The sequence below is a fragment of the Carcharodon carcharias genome, chromosome 2 (genome assembly GCF_017639515.1).
Source record: "Carcharodon carcharias isolate sCarCar2 chromosome 2, sCarCar2.pri, whole genome shotgun sequence".
Taxonomy (NCBI): domain Eukaryota; kingdom Metazoa; phylum Chordata; class Chondrichthyes; order Lamniformes; family Lamnidae; genus Carcharodon; species Carcharodon carcharias.
The window spans coordinates 216,101,330-216,122,813 of record NC_054468.1 but is presented as its reverse complement, the minus strand read 5'-3'; the positions used below and the strand labels follow the sequence as shown (position 1 = coordinate 216,122,813).

General features: G+C 40.4%; 1 protein-coding gene across 1 annotated transcript in view; it reads right to left on the bottom strand.

The window, feature by feature from the left end:
• The window catches only part of ttc27 (tetratricopeptide repeat domain 27), a 243,222-nt gene that overhangs the window by 111,406 nt on the left and 110,332 nt on the right, over positions 1 to 21,484 (bottom strand). Inside the window, exon 11 of the mRNA XM_041207509.1 lies at positions 11,329 to 11,395. Coding sequence (XP_041063443.1) covers positions 11,329 to 11,395 — 67 coding nt within the window. The remainder of the gene's footprint in view (positions 1 to 11,328; positions 11,396 to 21,484) is intronic.

The following is a 21,484-nucleotide window of genomic DNA, read 5'->3' as shown; positions in this document are numbered from 1 at the left end:
TAACTGAAGCCGTTTAGATTTCCCACTTAAATTTATAATGGATACAGAAACAGAGATTTTGTTTCCCTTAAAAGGAGAAGTAATCACATACATGCAGTTTCCATTGGAAAGCTGAATTTACTTTTCAGACAGCAAACTGGGCCCGTGCTGTGTGCAGGACAACCATCTAACCAGCCTGCAGATTTCAACACCTACGTGTAGGCTGGATAGATGCCTGCTCACGCACACAACAGCTTCAGAGCACACTACAAAAACACCATATTCTCCAGTTTTATAACAACATGCTAGAGTGACAGCTTGGCTCAGTGCCAGCATTCTGACTATTTCAATGTTCGCCTGGCTGGACTTCCACCCACCATCCTCCTTAAATTTGGGCTCATCCAAAACTCTGTAGATCTCCTCCCATTCTGGCCTGTTGCGCATCCCCAATTTCCTTCACTCCATTAATAGCTATGTCTTTGACTGCCTAGCCCCTAGGCTCAGAAATTCCCTTGCTACACACCTCTGCCCTCTCTCCTCCTTTAAGTCAATTCTTAAAACCCACCTCAAATATCTGTTTGGCTCGGTGTCAAATTTTGCCTCATACACTCCTGTGAGGGGCCTTGGCATACTTTACAATTTTAATGGTGCAGTATAAATGCAAGTTGTTGTTGCTATTGACTTTGGAGTCAGAAGATTATGGCTTCAAACCATACTGCAGGACTCAATCACTTAACCCGATTTAGCACTGTGAATGCAGTGCTGAGAAATGCTACATTGTCAAGAGTTTCCATACTTCAAATTACTTATTATACCAAGGCCTGTTCGGGGGTTCCTGGAATTTAGGAGAATTTGAAAGAATCAATGGTCTTGTTTGAAGAAGAGCAGGGAGCTCTGCTCCTATTTTTGTTAAAATTACCCCTTAAACATCCCTGCTCCTCCTCCATGTAACGATCAAAGACAGCATTGGTGACCAGGGACTTCCATTGGATTGGTCCGAGTGCAGCAGTGGTTTGCCATTGCCTTCTGCAGTATAGCACACCAGGAAACTCTCCCACTTTTACTATCTGCCATCAGGCGTACTGGAAGGATTTACAAGATAATCAAGCCGTTTGGCCACGTTATGAAGGCACTTTCCGTGGCCATCAAGTCCTGAAACAGGACTTGAACCCTGAGCTTCTGACCCAGAGGTTGGGATGCTATCACTGCACCACAAGACCTCCTCCTCCCTCCCAGCCCTTAACATTACCACTAAAAATAAATTCATTTCATTGTTGTTTGGGGCGCTTCCAATGTGAATTAAATTCCTTACGTGCCTATATGGCAACCTTGACTGCACTTCAAAGTATTCAATTGCTTGTAACACACTTTATGGGATGTTTCAGAGAGATGTTATAAAAGTACTATATAAATACAAACTTTTTGTTATGACATGGCAATGCAGAACAAACAAAAAGCTCACAAAACATTTAAATGTCATTTGGTCATTTCAGTAAATCCTATTCTCACCAGTGCAATTGGACAGTGCAGCAATCAGCAGCAGAAATCCTGGCTGATTCTTCTCCTTCAAACAAAGGCACCGGAACCAACTGGGACACGAGCTATTTCCACAACACTCCTGACTTGCACTCTTAACTACAGTTCCCAATGTTGCTCATTGCCACATGAAGGCAAGTTTAAAGGGAAAATTTCAAAGAAAAACTGGAGAAGGAAAAAGGACCGTTAACATTTTCCAAAATCTAGTGACAGTGAAGGAATTCTGCTGCTCCTAGCTGGTCATTTTGTAATACGCACATCACCAGAAGTATAAACACAGAATTTCAGTCTCATTGCACATATCCAGCTGTATTAAATTCTAAGTAGAGAAGTTGGCAAATTCAATGCACTTTCAGCACAGCCAAGTGTATGAAGACCTAACTAACAGCAGCAGATTAATGTGGAATCTTACACCCCACAAATCTTGACATTACCTAAAGCTAGAACTACACACAAAGGCAAACTTAACTTACTTTGTTAGCAAAGTATGCATTAGTCATATAACAGTGACATGATATCTGGCATTTTCCAAGACTTTGAGCACCACCATGTATATAGTGATGGGGCATATGAATGTCCCTGCAGTATCAGATATTTACTGCAAACCAGAGATTGTGTGTAACCATTTTGTTATGACTGGCATTATTTAATATGACTCAAATTAGATATATTTACAGTGGACACTATTTAGCAAGCACTAGAGATATAGGACACCTATAAATGACACTCCTGAGGTGATTACAAATGTAGGCAATTTTCTGTGCTCAACGTGCTGAGGGGCATCAGTGATGGAGAATGAAATTGGGCTCTACCTTTACTACTCTATATTGACTTCAAGCACTCCCAAATCCTATCCCAGATGCTAAGCAAACTGTTTTTTCCAATTATGTGGCTTAACCTCAGAAAAGCACTACTACTGAACCAAAGTAACATTCCCAACTCTACCATCAGCCGTTATTGCTGCATGTATAGAGAGAGACGAATAATCATTTGTCAAATTATGGGTAGTTTCTTTTCTTGCTGTGGATTTAAAACTGCTTCAAATTTGCCAAACTAATTTTTATAGCAACGTAGATAGCCAACAGAGATGTTCATATCATCAGTCTGTTAAATTCAAATTCAGGTAGCTGAGATGAAATAGTATGACAAGTCACACCATTAACTTATCCTTTATCTATTCTTAATTCCTCCCCACACATTTATTTTGCTTTTGTTATTACTTAATTTTTCTATTGCATTTTTATCTTTTCCCCTTCTCAAACAGGGCAAAACTATAAAATGCCTGAACCGAATAATTTCTATCCAAAACATTAGCCATCTTTTTCCATGAAATGCTAACCGAACTCCTGTTCAACTTTTAGACTTTCCTGTTATAACTTTAAATTTCCAGCATTCTGGATTTACTTTTATCCCTTTCTCATAGCTCTATGTCTCCTGGTTTCCTTGGTCTTCTACTGCCCATTTCCCCCATATCTACATAACTTATTAAAAAAAGGTGCATGTTGTGGCTTCATACTTTGAACATAAAATGGCAAGATATAGCCCCAAACACTGAGATACTCACACAACGATTCATGGTATTAAGTCTACTCCAACTGAGAAAAGCTATATAAGAATGAGTGAGAGCAGAAGTGGAAAGCAAGGCCTCTGTGGCAAAGTCAAGTTTGGCAAACTGGTCCCATAATAACAGAACAATCATAAAATTATCCTGAAGCTGTCATGTTGTTTTAATGCTTTCAAAGTGATTTTACTCAATTTTACTTGTCAGTTCCCCTGTCCCCACTTAGTTCCAAGTATTCCTCCTTCCTCAACTTCTCCCCATTCTGCTTTAAAATTTGCTACCATTATTAAGTTATTCTTCACTGCTGTACAGGTCTATAGTCTAAACAATTGATGTAACTGGCTATTTTAAACTCTTTGGTTATAAAATTGAGAGCAGGTCAGAAGACATAACCCTTCTATTGTGTTGGTGAAATGTCATTTAACTTAAGGAAACATTCAGTTTAGTCCCTCAAGGTTCATTGTAGTGGGACAGTTTCTCAGGAGTGACCATATTTCCCCCAACAAAGTGACGTAGGCTTTTCTGCCTCAGGGCAGATGCTTTGATCGTGGCTTTTAGCTTATGATAGTTGTAAGGTTGAATCCACCAAGCAATAAAATGTCAGCAGGAAAATGTACAGTTTGTACTTGTTCTACAATAGTTGACAGGAAATAATATTTGCCTTGCAGTTCAATTATCCATGCCAGGGAATTTTAATAAATACTTATCACATCTGACCCCAATTGCTACTCTGTCAAATTTTATCACCATTTCAAAAAAAAGGAGCCAATGATGAACACAATATATTTTTCAAATCAGAAACAATGCAGAAGTGCACGCTGTTTAAAGAGTATTTGTGCAAATTTAGTCCGAGCATTTTATGCTACTAAATTAACTTTTTTGAAGTTTTATTTATATTGGAACAAATTGTTCATCCAGTGAAAAACTCAAAATTAATCACACTGTCAAGGGCATTTCAGATAGCGTCAATAATAAAGCAGATTTGTAAGTTATTCAGATCTTTACCCACGTGACCTGACTGCTTATGGCAGGAGACCTAAAAAGGTAACGCAGCATATTCAAAAATGATAGTGGAACCCGTAACATCAATACAATGCAAGCAAACCAGAAATGGCAATATAGAATGCATTTTCCAAGATTGTAAGACCAACACAAACAAGGAATGTCATTTGCCTATCCTTTCATTAAGACCTCTGTCACAGTATAAAATGATTCCAAGATTTTGCCTCCACCGTGTTACTCAGAAAGCTATTCCACACATTGAATACATGGAGGGAGTGAGTATGAAAATTTTACAATTTGTCTCTGTGGGTAACGCTACAAACACAATTTGTGGCAAGTTCAGAAGCATAGCACCATAATAAAATTAACTGAAGTTGGTTCTCATTACATTTATGCTGCTGAAATTTGATTTTCTGCCTCTCTCACAACACCTATCATCCTCAGCACTTAAATCACATCAAACCACTTCCCACAACCACACCCACTTTCTTTCAGTGCAGCCACAACAGATTCCAACAACGTAGGTCTATATTACACAGAAAACATTGGATCTTACTTAAAAGAAGTGGTCTATGCAATAAACATATAAACTGATAGTTTTCTATCTGCCATTTTGTTTTCTGTCAATTTGTATCAGCCATGGGTCAGTTGGTAGCGCTCTTGCCTGGGTCACAAAGTTCTGGGTTCAAGTCCCACTCCAGGGCTTGAGCACAAAAATCAAAGCTGACACTCCAGTACTGAGGGAGTACCGTACTGCTGCAGGTGCCATCTTTCAGTTGAAACCCAAGGCCCATCTGGCTGTTCAGGTGGGTGTAAAAGAACCTGTGGTGCTACTTTGAAGAATAGTGGAGTTATCCCTGGCGTCCTGGCCAATATTTATCCCGCAATCAATATCACAAAAAACAGATTATCTGGTCACATTGCTCTTTGTGGGAGTTTGTGGTGCGCATATTAGCTGCCATGCTTCCTACATTACAACAGTGACTACACTCTCTCTCACAGCTGCTGCCTGACTTGCTGAGTATTTCTAGCATTTTCTGTTTTTATTTTAGATTTCCAGCATCTGCAGAATTTTGCTTATTTATTAATGAAAAATAAGTTGCAGTTTTCCACTTTCCAGTCATTTCCTTTTATTGAAGTTGATTATAAAAAAGACAACACATATTATAAGGTGTGGTTAAAGTGCACATTTAAATAATTCTTGCCCTCTCAGCATTCTTGAGACAGCACAACGTCACAACTGAAAACTGAAAGGGCTGTTCCAGACAATGTCCGTGATATCAAGAATACAAGAAATAGAAGCAGGAAGACCACATGGCCCATCGAGCCTGCTCCACCATGCAATATGATCATGGCTGACTATGTGTTTCAACTTCACTTTCCTGCCTGCTCCCCAAATACTGTGATTCCCCGAGACATCAAAAATCTGTCTATCCCAGCCTTAAATGAACTCAACAATGGAGCATCCACAACCCTCTGGGGTAGAGAGTTCCAAAGATTCACAATCCTTTGAGTGAAGTAATTTCTCCTCATCTCAGTCCCAAATGATCAGCCCCTTATCCTGGGACCATGCCACTGTGTTTTAGACTCCCCGAAACAATCTCTCAGTATCCAAAACAAAAACAGAATTACCTGGAAAAACTCAGCAGGTCTGGCAGCATCGGCGGAGAAGAAAAGAGTTGACGTTTCGAGTCCTCATGACTCTTCGACAGAACTTGAGTTCGAGTCCAAGAAAGAGTTGAAATATAAGCTGGTTTAAGGTGTGTGTGTGGGGGGCGGAGAGATAGAGAGAGAGAGGTGGGGGGGGGGTGTGGTTGTAGGGACAAACAAGCAGTGATAGAAGCAGATCATCAAAAGATGTCAACGACAATAGTACAATAGAACACATAGGTGTTAAAGTTAAAGTTGGTGATATTATCTAAACGAATGTGCTAATTAAGAATGGATGGTAGGGCACTCAAGGTATAGCTCTAGTGGGGTTTTTTTTTTTATAATGGAAATAGGTGGGAAAAGGAAAATCTTTATAATTTATTGGAAAAAAAACGGGGGAAGGGGGAAACAGAAAGGGGGTGGGGATGGGGTAGGGAGCTCACGACCTAAAGTTGTTGAATTCAATATTCAGTCCGGAAGGCTGTAAAGTCCCTAGTCGGAAGATGAGGTGTTGTTCCTCCAGTTTGCGTTGGGCTTCACTGGAACAATGCAGCAAGCCAAGGACAGACATGTGGGCAAGAGAGCAGGGTGGAGTGTTAAAATGGCAAGCGACAGGGAGGTTTGGGTCATTCTTGCGGACAGACCGCAGGTGTTCTGCAAAGCGGTCGCCCAGTTTACGTTTGGTCTCTCCAATGTAAAGGAGACCACATTGGGAGCAACGAATGCAGTAGACTAAGTTGGGGGAAATGCAAGTGAAATGCTGCTTCACTTGAAAGGAGTGTTTGGGTCCTTGGACGGTGAGGAGAGAGGAAGTGAAGGGGCAGGTGTTGCATCTTTTGCGTGGGCATGGGGTGGTGCCATAGGAGGGGGTTGAGGAGTAGGGGGTGATGGAGGAGTGGACCAGGGTGTCCCGGAGGGAGCGATCCCTATGGAATGCCGATAAGGGGGGTGAAGGGAAGATGTGTTTGGTGGTGGCATCATGCTGGAGTTGGCGGAAATGGCGGAGGATGATCCTTTGAATGCGGAGGCTGGTGGGGTGATAAGTGAGGACAAGGGGGACCCTATCATGTTTCTGGGAGGGAGGAAAAGGCGTGAGGGCGGATGTGCGGGAGATGGGCCGGACACGGTTGAGGGCCCTGTCAACGACCGTGGGTGGAAAACCTCGGTTAAGGAAGAAGGAGGACATGTCAGAGGAACTGTTTTTGAACGTAGCATCATCGGAACAGATGCGACGGAGGCGAAGGAACTGAGAGAATGGGATGGAGTCCTTACAGGAAGCGGGGTGTGAGGAGCTGTAGTCGAGATAGCTGTGGGAGTCGGTGGGTTTGTAATGGATATTGGTGGACAGTCTATCACCAGAAATTGAGACAGAGAGGTCAAGGAAGGGAAGAGAAGTGTCAGAGATGGACCACGTGAAAATGATGGAGGGGTGGAGATTGGAAGCAAAATTAATAAATTTTTCCAAGTCCCGACGAGAGCATGAAGCGGCACCGAAGTAATCATCGATGTACCGGAGAAAGAGTTGTGGAAGGGGGCCGGAGTAGGACTGCAACAAGGAATGTTCCACATACCCCATAAAGAGACAGGCATATCAAGCCCCATCAGAATCTTGTATGTTTCAATGAGATCATCTCTCATTCTTCTGAACTCCAGAGAATAAAGGCCCAATTTATTCAGCCTTTCATCATAGTGCTGCACTTAATGGGCAGAATTTTTTTCAGGCAATGGGGGTTTCACCTAGCAGATGGAGAGCCAGCAAGAGCCCGGCATCATCTCCTTTAGGGAAGACCCACCGTATCAACGGCCAATTAAGTATTAATTGCTAAGCAGCAGGCCCAATCATCCCAGGGACCAAGTTGGTGAATTTTCGCTATACCACCTCCAATGCAAGTATACCCATTGTTAAATGTGGAGGCCAAAACTGCACACAATATTCCAGATGTGGTCTCGGCAAAACCCTGTACAATTGTATCAGGACTTCTTTGCATCATGCAGAACTTAATTCCTTTCCCCGAAGCAAGTTTGGCGGTGGGGATGCATTTAATTGGGTGGGGGGGGGGGAGATGCAGGGAATGTGCCAGGATTTGGGGGGAAGAGAGAGAACCACACTGCCTTGCTGGCTTTGCCCCAATTAAATCTGAGGCAGGAAGGCTCATGGACATTCCACCTGTCCTGATGCCGTTTCAGCTTTAAAAGGGCAAATAATCCCCACTTAAGGAGCTCATCCTGCTACCATGGATTTTCAAACAACAGCGGGGGCAGGGCAGTCACCACACGGGAAATCAGATAAGTAAATCTGGGTTTGCTTGTGGGCTCTCGGGGTGGTGGTGAAGGAGGTGCCCCTCGTTGTCAGTCACTCAGTGCCTGATCAAGGGAACCAGCATTGGGAACGAGGCACCATCACAGAGAGTCACTCCCCTGGCAACCCCTAGCCAATGACCCCATCTCTGCAGTCCCCTTCCTGCGCCAGTGATCCCCTCTCCACAGTCCCCTTCCTGGGCCAGTGACCCCCTCTTCGCAGTCCCCTTCCTGCCCTCACTCGCCTGTGGCCCGAGTCCCTCTCTGGTCCTGGGCCTCTGATGGGTGCACTGCTGCAGCTTTGTCACTCCCCAGTGGTGCTGATGGCAATGAGCTGCCGGCCTCTAATTGACCGGCAGCTCTCGGGGGAGGGGCAGGATTTCCACACCTGAGTTGCTTGATTCTAGGAAGGCCCACCACTGTCCGCTGAAGTGCCTGACTGGCAGTTAATAGGGCGGCCTTCCCCAAAAGTGGTGATGCCAGGCTCTTGCTGGCTCTCTGTCCACCAGGTGAAACCCCCATCGTCTGAAATAAATTCCACCCATCAAGTGCAGTACTTTCAGTTTAGCAAAAAGTATCAGGATGAGAGATTATAGGAAGCAGATTTCACCAAGAACGTTGTCACGCCAATCCTATGAAAGACAATTTTTTTCAACTTGCAAGCAAGAAAAATAAACATAAGGGCCTTCGGCTGCACTTGCTCAATTGCAATAACGATTAGAAGAAACAAGATTAATACATTCCTACTCTACATAATTGTTATAGCCCAAATTGGGATTTGTGGAGTCCCTTCCAGTCCGTAATCAGAACGTTTGTGTGTAAGGTGTGTGTATTTCCTTATCCAAAGTGATTTTTCCTAGTTTAAAATAAAGTCCAGCAGCAGGTGTTTTATAAAAGATAAAGAAAGTTATTTATGACCACACACTTGCCCTGGATGTTTGAAATGCAGTGTCTCAATCACTTGTCTCATTGACACTATCACACATGCAAAAGGTTAGATACAGATGACATTAAAGCCATAATCATAAAAATGGAATTTCTAACTCAGTCTTTATATTGATGCAGGCCCGATGTCTTCTTGGTCAAGTTGATACTTTAGTTGGAGTGAAGGTCTTTTAGAAACAAAGGATTCTCATGAGGCCTCTTGTAGGCGAATAGCCAGGAGGTTGGTTCTCAGATAGACTTGGAAACTGGAAAAAGTACAGTACTGTGGCTGCATTAGAAGACTTTCAGCTATTTCAGATGGTTCTCTCACAGATTTGTTTTTCAGGTTGTATTATGCTGCAGTCCCTGACAGTTAATTTCAGTCACATGGCTGACACTTCTGGGGTCCAGACCAAATACAATAGCAGTCGATAATGGTTATTCATTCTTATCTCTGTCCCAACTTGAGGTCAAATAGTCTTTGTTCAATATGGCACACTGAGGCCAACAATCTTGAGATTCCTTATTCCTCAAACACTTGTTCATCCTTAACAATGAGATGTTTAAACTTCACAGGTACCCTTATTCAGGTCCATGTTTAAGTAAATATTGGCCACAGAAACAAACAGCAACCACAGTTTAAAAGTCTATAGTCAGATGCTAATTTGCAGCCATCTTAACAGAGTTTGTGGCTACTTTCAAAGTATGATTGTACAGTCCATAATATCCAATATCCTCATGCTTGAACTGAGGGTGACACTAATAGAAAATAAATGCACAGAGTACAGTGCCTAGAAAAATTACTCTTGAAATGTGTGGTAGTACGACGATAACTTGCACTTATATAATGCCTCTAATGCATTAAAACCTCTTAAGACACTTCTCGGGGCAGTGTCAAATAAAATTTGACACTGACTCACATAAGCAAGTAATAGAATAGGTGACCAGAAGTTTGGTCAAAGAGGTAGGTTTTATGGAGTATCTTAAAGGATAACAGGCTGACTCTTAGAGTTTAGGGCCTAGGCAGCTGAAGGCACGGTCACCAGTGATGGGCCAAAGAAAATCAGGGATGTTTCCAAGGCCAGGTTTGGAAGAGCATAGCAATCTCAGAGTATAGTATGTCTGGAGTTACAGAATTACCAATATGCATGCCACAGGGAGCCAAGTCCCCCCTCAAGTGAGGCCTTGATCTTGACCACAAGTTGTGGATAGAGTAAAAATGGAGAAAGTAATCATGTCACATGCCTCCTAATGGCCTTCGTGAGATGTGAATAGGAAAAGTCCTGAGAAGGCCGCCTACAATCTCCACTGAATGCAATACAAACAGATTTAAAAAATGAAAAACATTCCATATCCAGAATTGAAAAATAAACCAATTTAACATTTTTTTTTTGTTCTTTTAACAATTGAAATATTCATTAGAATTGCCATTTTAGGGGCAAAAATGTTCATAGCGGCAATACAACTACAAACCTGAGAGTGCAACATGTCAATCTGTGACTCTATTTTTTCACTTAAAGAGTTGTAAATGTTTGGAACTCTTTACCTCAGAGGGTTGTGGATGTTCAGTCGTTGAGTAAATCCAAGACATGATGGACAGAATTTTGGATACTAAAGGAATCAAGGGAAATGGGGATAGTGCAGGATGATAGAGTTGAGGTAGAAGATTAGCTATGATCTTAAAATATGACAGAACAAGCTTGAAGGGCTGAATGGCCTTCATCTACACCCATTTCTTTTTTCACACCAGAAGATTTCTTCTACAACCTCCCCCGAGTTGCAATATGAGGGAAAAAAAAGATAAATATCTGAGGGTAGAATCCTAGAACAAAGAGTAACTTCCTGGACCACACTGCATGACTCATGAGAACTTGAAATTGGGGTCATGAGATCTTTCCTCGAACATGAAATCAATGTTTGTTTTGTAGGATAGAAATAATCTCTCATGACACCCACTAATAACACAGAGAATGAATTGAGACCCAAACCTCAGATAGTGGGAGCTGCTCTGATCTCACTCCACAACAAAGCCGTTTAAAAAAAAACAAATTTGATCCCTCTAACAATCTATAACCAGAGAAAAGAAGCATTAAACAGTGCAACAATGACTAGAAATGTTAGTTTGCAAAGGCACTGCCGATTTCATTAAAAATATAATTACTTCTTTTCGGTTTTTGTCTGTGCAGTGCTCAGACTTTCGACTCGCACACATTCTTCAGATTCCACCAACTCTAGTAAATTAGGGGGATCCACCCAACAGGGAAACATAACGTGGAAAAGGGCTGGAAAAGTTTCAGCCACTGTTTGTTCAGGAAGAATCTCAAGTGAAGAGGGAACGCAGCCTGAAAGGAGAAAGATTAAGAGACTGCAGTACTTACTGAGGTAAATGCCAACAACTCCTCTTCAGTCAGCTTATGAACAGGGTTGTTCTTCTGAAAGTCTGTGCTGTGGAAACAAAATTTTAACATTTATGAAAGCAACAATTAATGATGTGTTCAACTACTGAGGTGGCAGTTAGATACAAAGAAATGTAATCTAGCACATTTTGCAGGAGAAAAACATAGCAAAAGGAAGTTAATTGACGCTGAAAGGGGCAACAAGATCAAGAGTTCCAGATCGTTGCATCTTGAAAGATGAGAATGCTGGTAAAAAAGGCCTGAAAAAGATAAATGGGACTCTAAGTTTGATATCTTGGGATCTTTGCCCTAAAAACAAGGAGCACTAATAAAACCTAGGATTAGACAAATTAGTTGAAGCAGTGCATGTAATTCTGATCACCTCATTATAGAAAGGGTGTTAAAATCATGGAAGATTCACTGGAATATGATTAAGAACGAGAGGTTAGAGATATGGAAATAAAGCTCAAAAAGCTCCAAGTAGGCTTATTTACTTGAACAGCAAAGGTTAAATGGGGGTCTACAAAAAGGTTTTCAAAAGGTTTTGAGAGGTTAAGTAGTGAACGACTATTTCGACTGATTGGTGAATTCGTGACAAGGGGACACGATAGGATCATCGATAAAAATCTGAAAGATTTATTGAGACATTAATGGAACAAGGAACATGGAACATTACCACAAGTAGCTACTGAGGCTGTACAATAATATTTTAAATGTGAATTTATCAAGGAAAAGTATAAAACGATACAACAAAAGGGCAGAGAAATGGCATTAAGATTAGATAACTCCAACTGAAGAGCCAACTTTGCCAGAGATTGTATGACCTCATGTGTTGCACGTTCTATAATTCAATTATCAGAGGCATTTATCTACCTGGTGAATGGTTACATACCTGAAACACCAAATAAGACATGCTGTAAATATATGAGCATGCGCATATACGCACTTATTTATGTGTGTGCATGTGTGTTGTATACATTCTGCACGTGCGCAGAAGTATTTGTGTTTTCAGTCAGTTGCACTGCAGATGTCACACTTCAAAGTTTAAAAGAACAGCAAGGCTGAAACGTCCAAACTTTTCTAGTCCTACCCCTTAACTTAGTGCTCTAATAGCAGAACAGGGAAATAGACTGAACAGTAATCATAGGAAGATTGTGTACTTGTCAAGGTGTTAAAGAATGAGTCCCCACAGGAGAAAATAAGAAAAGGAAAGTGAATGTAATGTGTTGTGGAACTTGATTATCACCTAGATATGATCTTCTTGAAACAATTTGCATCTTTTGCCCACTGCGGTATAGACAATTTTGACAGGAAACAAAGTGCTCAACACATAAATATGAAGCAGTCATGATAGACAATACAACAAACGGTCTCCTAAGTATAAAGTTCCTAAACTATGGTGCTTTGCTCTGGCCTTAAGCTAAATTGCAACTAGCTAATCACGAACCCCACCCTCAACGCAAAACAATACTTTACAACACCTGTGAGAATGGTTCTGTCGATTATTGTACATGGAGAACGCAAAAGATCTGAAAAATAAAGAAATTCCCACAAGATGAGTGGTGCATCTTTCTTCTTCATTCAACTCCTTCAGGTTTAGTACAGAGACCCCTGCAGAGCAGCCATAATGCTGGGTGTCAGGACCGACTTGCCGAAGAAGTTGTCATGTGCTGCAGTTAAGCCTGGATGTCAACGATGCATGAGCATTGCTCCATGTGGCAGCCACAAGTGTGTTATCAACTGGAACCTGAGAGGGTTGTCCAGGAAACAGGTCTGTAACAGGTGAAAAGACCATTAACCTGCTCCCAGGCTTTTTATCCAAAGAAAATCTGCGGCAATAAAGCATGTCAGTTAAGAAGACTTTGTCTCAGGCTACTGTATATGGGAATCTGACTTATCTAAAGGGAGAAAGAAGGTGGGATTCAATATAGATTTTACTTGTAAATGGTAATGGAGCTTCCCCGATTGCTCAATAAATCAATGTGTCATTAGGTGCAGTACTGGGCACGCAAACCAGGAAGCACCCAGACCTGGTATGTGGTCTGCCTTCAATTAGTAGTGTACTTTATGGGGCACTTGAATTAACCTGGCAGGTTGGAAGTTAGCCAGCTTTCCCTGCTAACCATCACGTTGGGTCCATGCTTGAATGTGTGCAATGAGCAGCTTAGGATGGCGAGAGGACTCGGCTCAGCAGTGATGCTCCTGTCTGAATTGACTGTTTTAAAGATGAAGAATGGCCCCTTGGGTGAGCTACTGGAGGGCTGCCAGCATGTGTGTAACGGCAATGTTTGACAGACTTTTGTGCGTGGGTAGACTCTAGCAGATGTTGCCATTTTCGGGGACTTTCTGAACTAGTATCCAGAAGATAATCATCAGAGGAGGACACTAGGAAATCAATCCTTTTTAACTGAATTGACCGTTTCCCCCACTCCCCCAGACAAACCCTGAGAGTCTGGGAACCTCAGTTTGAAACTTGTCATGAAAGTATAATAATTCTCATAATATTATGGTGATTTATTGTAACAGTAGGTTAATAGTAGAGTTTGGATGGTTTCTGCGTGTGTGCGTGATCTTATTGAATTGGAGACAGCTGGTCTGGAGGCTTTGATTCAGCAAAAAAAGCTAAGTTTGAAATGCTAAATACGTAAACATGGCTGAAGTCTTAGAGTGTAAGGTGAGGGGAATTTGCACTTTTAGAAAAATCAGGACAGTTTGAATTTCAAAGAGATGGTAGGATATTTACACCTAGCCAGAGAAGCTAGGCCAAGCAGTGTGTTTATTTTTCCCAAAGCTTACTGACAATATAAGCACCACAAAAAGATTTATATTATGAGAAAGGTAAAGTTCCAAAGACATATGGGAATAACGGAATTTACATTAAAAGGGAGAAACACGTATAAAGGAGAATGAGGCTGTGTGTCAGGGAAGGCATTGTAAGATCTAACAGAAGAGTGAGGAGGAGCCTCCAGTATTTGTGCATTAAGCCTGCTGTCTACAGAAACCGAAGCTGGGAAAAGCCACTCTGAATTCTGCTGTCCAGAGTATTGTGTTGACTTGCTTAGATCTGTTTAAAATCTATTTCTTTTTTAACTGTTGCATTTACAGGGGTATAACTGGAAGCCAGATTAATTAGGGGTTTTAGGAGTTATTCTAGTAGTAATTTGTAGACCTATGAGTGTGCTTGAAATCTTTTCTTTTGTTAATAAATGTTTAATTTACTTTTCTAAAAAAATCTCTGAAGTCTTGGTGGACTTATTACTTCTGAATTCAGGGCATGCATCTTGAAATAAATACACATTACAAAACCGTTGTGATAGCTTGATCATATGTAGCATATATCATCTGTTGCATAATAACAAACTGGGGGCTCGTCCAGGATCATTGAAAGTCCTTGATTGGTTTGGAGTTGATGAATCTTAAGGTTACGAGTACGAGAAGCAATCTGAATTCAGAATTTGGCGTGAGAATTAAAGTGGTGAAATGGCAAAAATGGCTGTATCCCTGGCTAGGACAGTTTTGGAAGTAGAAGATACAATTCTGATTGGGTTACGAAAAGTATATAAGGCTAAGTTATCAGAGTTAGCGGATAAGCTGCAGCTGAGGTTACCTGTAGGAGTAAAGGAAGCCAGACATAGTTGAAGTGATAGCATAGCATTTGAAATTGGAACTGATACCTGACACTGGTGAGTCACAGCTGGAGGTAATGAAGCTTCAGTGAGAAATGAAGAAGCTTGAATTTGAACAAGCAAAGAAACTGAAAAAGCTTGAATTGGAGGCAAAAGAAAAAGAATTGGAATTGAAAGGGCTAGAGGCAGCAGAAAAAGGGAAAAAGAGATATCAGATGCTGAGCAAAGTTCTGATGATGAAAAAACCATTAACCTAAATCCCAGTGGGGAAATGTTTAAATTTGTGCAAGCTCCTCCGAAGTTTGAAGAAACAGATGTGGAGGCATTATTTATTTCATTTGAGAAGATAGCTAAACAGATGAAATGGCCACAAGAAAACTGGGCATTGCTGTTACAATCTAGGTTAGTGGGTAGAGCACATGAGGTTTACGCTTCACTGTCAGAAGAAATAACAGTGGATTATGATGTGGTTAAAAAAAGGCTATTTTGAGTGCATATGAGTTGGTTCCTGAGGCATAAGGGCAGAAATTTAAGAGCGTAAGAAAACAGCCTGGACAAACTTATATTGAGTTTGAGAAAGCAAAACAAAGTAATTTTGACCATGATACAGGCATTAAAGATAGAGACAACATATGCAGCTCTTAGACAGGTAATTCTTTTGGAAGAATTTAAAGATTCAATTCCTTCGATAGTGAGAACTCTTGAGGAGGAATAGAGGATTGATTCTGTAAGGCAAGCAGCAGAGATAGCTGATAATTATGAGTTAGCTCATAATCTAAACCTTTCTTTTGTCACCCTTTTAGATCAGAGAAGGATAGAAAGTGGGAAAGTGAAAGGAAGGTAGGTAGTCAGGGAAGAGGAGTAGGTGGAAGCTCCCAGGAAGTTTTTTCTTGGACTAAAAAGGAAGGTGCTGAGGGTAGAAGTGACATTCAAAAATTGAGGTGTTTCCATCCTAATAAAGTTGGGCACATGAAGTCAGTGTGTTGGAAATTACAGGGAAAATCTGTTGGAATTATTGGGATGCAGAAAGGTTCTGGAAGTAAAAGTACTGTGGGTTGAGATTCAGGCACAGGAAAAACCAGTGGTTTGTGTACAGGTTAAACAGGAAGAATCCGTGTTCCCAATTTACCAAAGGGAGTTCTGAGGAGCAGGTTGCCGAAATGTTTAAAGATTTTGTATATGAAGGGGAAGTCTTTCCATGTATACAGGGTGGAGTAAGTAAAGGTATTAATATGTTAAGAGACACAGGGGCTAGTCAATCCTTAATGTTGTTGGATAGTGATATTTGTTGTTCAGAGGCGGTATTGCAGGAACAGGTGATAAGAAGTGCTAAACCTACACAATTGTGGAAGGTAAATTTAAAGATTAAGTGGAAAACAGGTGAAGTGATTGTTGTAGTGGAAAAATTGCGCATTGCAGGGGTTCAATTTATTTTAGGTAATGATATAGCTGGGTCACAGATGATTGTGATGCCTATGGTAGTTCAGCAGACTGTAGAGGTGTTTTCAACATAAATGTTGCAGAAAGAGCATCCTGGATTGTTTTCACATTGTGTGGTAACAAGCTCACAGACTGAAACAGGAAGAAGAGGAAGTTAAAAGGCAGGGAAAAGGTTTTGAAATTTAATTAGCTGACACTTTATTTGACAAGATTGTTCAGGAAGAAAGAAGGAGGAGGATGCTGCTGACGTATTTAGCTCAAGGCAATTGGTAGGCTTAAAGAAAAAGAATCCACAAATAAAACAGTTGTATCAGACAGCTTACTCAGAAACAGGCAGAATGAATTCCAGGACGTTATTATCTTAAGGGTAATGTGTTGTTGACAAAGTGGCGGCAGTATCAGGTTTCAGCAATGAAAACTGGATGAAAGTACATCAGATTTTTATACCATATGGGTACAGAAATGAGATACTGAGAATATCTCATGAAATTCCAATGGGGGAGACATTTAGGAATCAGAAAGACATGGGCAAAAATTCAAAAATATTTTTTTGGCCTAGGCTGCATAGCGATGTAGTTAAACACGTCAGGTGATAGGGAAACCACAAGCAGTGATTAAGCCAGCACCTTCAATTCTAATTCAAGCATTTGAAGAACCTTTTACTAGGGTCATGATTAGTTCTATAGGACCTTTCCCTAAGATTAAAAGTGGAAATCAGTACTTACTGACAATAACGGATCTGTCTCTTAAAGCGATACCTTTGAGAAATGTTACCACAAAGAGAATTGTGGAAGAGTTGACTACATTTTTTTAACAAGATATGGATTACCAAAAGAAATACAATCAAATCAGGGTTCAAATTTCATGTCACAGCTGTTTAAGGAAGTAATGAACACTTTGGGGATAAAACAGTTTAAGCCAACAGCTTATCATCCTGAGTTATTAGGGGCTTTGGAAAGATGGCATCAAACATTCAAAACTATGATGAGGGCGTATAGTCAGGACTATCCACAGGATTAGGATCGGGGAATTCAATTCTTGTTATTTGCTATTAAGGATGTTCCTAATGTATCGACTGGATTCAGTCCTTTAGTCTATGGTCTTGAGGTAAGCGGACCACTGAAATTGATTCATGAGAAATTGGTGGGTCAAAATTCGGAACCTACTCTCCTAGATTATGTATCTAATTCCAGAGAAAGATTGTGCAGAGCATGAGAGTTAGCTAGGGAACATTTAAAGATATCACAGCAAGTGATGAAAGTGAAGGCAGATAGGAGATCCACAGCTAGTAGTTTTGTTGTTGGGGAAAAAGTTTTGTTACTAGTACTGAGCGACTTGTTAAAGGCCAGGTTTAGTGGGCCTTACCGGATTGAAAAGAAACTGAGTGAAGTAAATTATTTAATACATACTCCAGATAGAACAAAGAAGCACAGGGTATTGTTATGTAAATATGCTTTAAAAGTACTTTGACAGGGAAGCGGACCAGAAGGATCTATCAGTGGTGGTAGATAAGGAGAAAGAGGTAGAAATGAAGGATTCTAAATTGATTTTTCTCTGATCAAATTGGCTAATGAGAGGGTACTTGAAAATTTAAATGTAATATTGAGTTACCTCCCAGACAAGTGTCAAAGTAATTTGGAGGAGCTGCTGCAGTCACACAAAGCTATTTGTGGGAATAAGCTGGGGAGGACAAATTTAGCTACACACAATGCAAGTGTACAAGTTTCATCTTTGCTAAGGCAGCATCCTTATAGGTTAAATCCAGCAAAGCTATCACAAGTACAAAAATAAATTGAATTCATGCTTCAAAATGACACCATTGAGTCTAGCTGCAGTAACTGGAGTTTGCCTATTGTGATGGTACCAAAATCAGGTGGAACACACAGATTGTGTGTGATCTGTTGAAAGGTGAATGCAGTGACAAAAGGATTCATTATCCTATGCCACAGTTGGAAGATTGCATTGAGAAAGTGGGACAAAGTTTATCACAAAGATTAACATGCTGAGAAGATATTGGCAAGTACCATTATCGGAGAGAGCAAAGGAGATATCGGCTTTTGTGACACCAGATGGACTACTACTGTTGCAAGAAGATGAAACTGGAATTGAGAAACTGATAGGGTATTTTTCACAAAAGTTGAACGTACAACAAAGAAGATATTCAATGATTGAAAAGGAGACTCTAGATCTGGTGTTAGCATGCAGCATTTCGAGACTTACATTGCAAACAATTCGTCAGAAACAATTCGACAGACCATAATCCTTTAAAGTTTCCAGACAAATTTCGAGACCAAAATGCAAGGCTGTTCAGATGAAGCTTATTACTGCAACCATTTAATCTACAGATTATACATGTGGCTGGATGAGAAAATCTAATTGTAGATGCATTGTCGAGAGTTTAAAGCTCAAAGGAAAATTATACGTTTAAAACCTGGACTGAAATGATTTCTGTTGACACCAAGGATTTGTGTGTGTATATATATATATTCCTTATATTATGTTAATGCATGTATCTAGTAATGTAATAGTGTGAGTATATAGTAAGTATAAGAGATAGTGTAAGATGGGTTAAGAAAATCAAGCAGTCTTTTTAAATTATGACTGTTCATTTTCTCGTAAGGAGTATATGAAAGTATAATAATTGTCATAATATTATTGTGATTTATTGTAAAAGTAGCTTAATAGTGGGGTTTGGATAGTTTTTGTGTGTGCACGTGCGCCTGTGTGCGGGCATGCATGCGTTTTAATTGAGTTGGAGACAGCTGGTCTGGAGGCTTTGATTCAGCAAAAGAAGCTAGGTTTGAAATGCTAAATATTTAAACATGGCTGAAGTCTTAGAGTGTAATGTAAGGAGAATTTGCGTTTTTAGAAAATCAGGGCAGTTTGCATTTCAAAGAGATGGTCGGATGTTTACACCTAGCCAGAGAAGCTAGGCCAAGCAGTGTGTTTATTTTTCCCAAAGCTTACTGACAACATAAGCACCACGAACAGATTTATATTATGAGAAAGGGAAAGTTCCAAAGACATATGGGAATAACAGAATTTACATTAAAAGGAAGAAACATGTATAAGGGAAAATGAGGCTGTGTGTCAGGGAAGGCATCGTAAGATCTAACAGAAGTGTGAGAAGCCTCCAGTGTTTGTGCATTAAGCCTGCTGTCTACAGAAACCGAAGCTGGGAAAAGCCACTGTGAATTCTACTGTCCAGAGCATTGAGTTGACTTGCTTGGATCTGTTTAAAATCTTTTTTTTTTTACAGTTGCCTTAACGGGGGTGCAACTGGAAGCCAGATTAATTAGGGGTTTTAGGAGTTATTATAGTAGTAACTTGTAGCCCCTATGTATGCGCTTGAAATCTTTTCTTTTGTTAATAAATGTTTAACTTCGTTTTCTAAAAAAATCTCTGAAGTCTTGGTGGACTTATTATTTCTGAATTCAGGGCATGCATCTCAAAATAAATACAAATTCCAAATTAATATGATAGCGTGATCACCTTTCCCTCATGGAATTGATCCACCTGGTACACATCATCAACTTGCAGAGATATGTGATAATTATTAAAAAAATGCTATTCAAGGCCATATACAAAAGTTGAAAATGACAAGAAGCAATTGCTCCTATTGACATTCAACAAATGATACAATTGCTGAGGGTGAAAATATACACCAGGATATGTACAACAGTCCTGTAACACAACAACCACTGATAGATTCCACACGTCAAGAACTGCAAATTAAACCCTGCATAAGCCAGGGGAAAGAGATATTCCAGAAATACTGTGCACCTCGACAAGTTGAAAAAGTACTGAGTGTATTTATGGTATTTGGCACAAACAGTGAAATATGAATCATAGATTAAAGTGAACTCTGTTTAACTGTCTCTGGGTATCAATAAATCCTAGTTAATTTTGAAATAAACTAACTGTCCATTACATAAGAGCTGCAGCATAGCTGAATATTTTGAAAATGAGATATGAAGATATCTGCAGCCTGCACTCTGATGTGCCAATTTAAATTCTACTTAAAAATGTAAAGTTACAGGAGATGCAAAAGGCAGTAGAGGAAATGACAAAAACACAACACACGCTGATTGCTCAGATCAGTCATTGGTCCCTTAAAATATGTACAATTAATTCTGGAGTAGCAAAATTAATTTCATATTATACCAATTACAATAAAAATATCCCACAAAATATTCAAGTATTCATATTTAAGAGACAGTTGCAGTCACTGCAGTGAAAATTACATTAAGAATTAGTGTCTGCAATAATTTTTTGCTTTATCTAATTGTTTTCGCTCTTCAAAAGACAAAATTCTGACAGCACAGTTAGCCACCAATGTGACAGATATTAGTGCCGATTTGATGTTACCAAGGGAATGATCATATCCTGCACCCAATTAATGTGCAGCTTAAACATGGAAGGAAGGTACAAACTTATCCTCTGCAGCAACTCATTATACAAACATGAACAATGCAATGTGACAGTGTTGACACAAACCATCTGCCAAATGTCACATGATGGGGCACCACAACACATGGACCCGAAGTATACAGAATCTGTGGTGAGACTGCCGATTTCAGCCAAAGCAACAGCAGGGGAATTAGTGTTAAGTTAGCAATCTGTTCCCATTCACTTTCTCGTAACTGATGTTAATCAACTCCCCGCCCCCACCCCCCCCAACAAGGTCAAGTTGCCTACTTGGGCACTGACTCACAACCAAGGTCATTGGCTTAGTTACTGAATTAGCCAATTTTCAGTTGTATTCTAAGAGAATGAAGGATGTTCTGTGATTTCTTTACATGCTTTCTGGACATTGCACCTTGCTAGGACAGTTCCTCTCTAAAAATCTTGATCACGAATCATCTGCCTGGATACCGTGGTCAGTGGCAAAGTGACGATGCTCGCTGCTGACCTCGAAGACAGCTGCCCACAAAAATCTAGTGATCTCTGCAGCATCAATCTTACCTCTCTCGATGTTAATTTGAATCTGACGCTGAATCAAAAGGATTTTCAGGTATCAAGCAACAGTAATATCATCAAGCAGGGTACGCAGCCTATCATATTGAAGAATT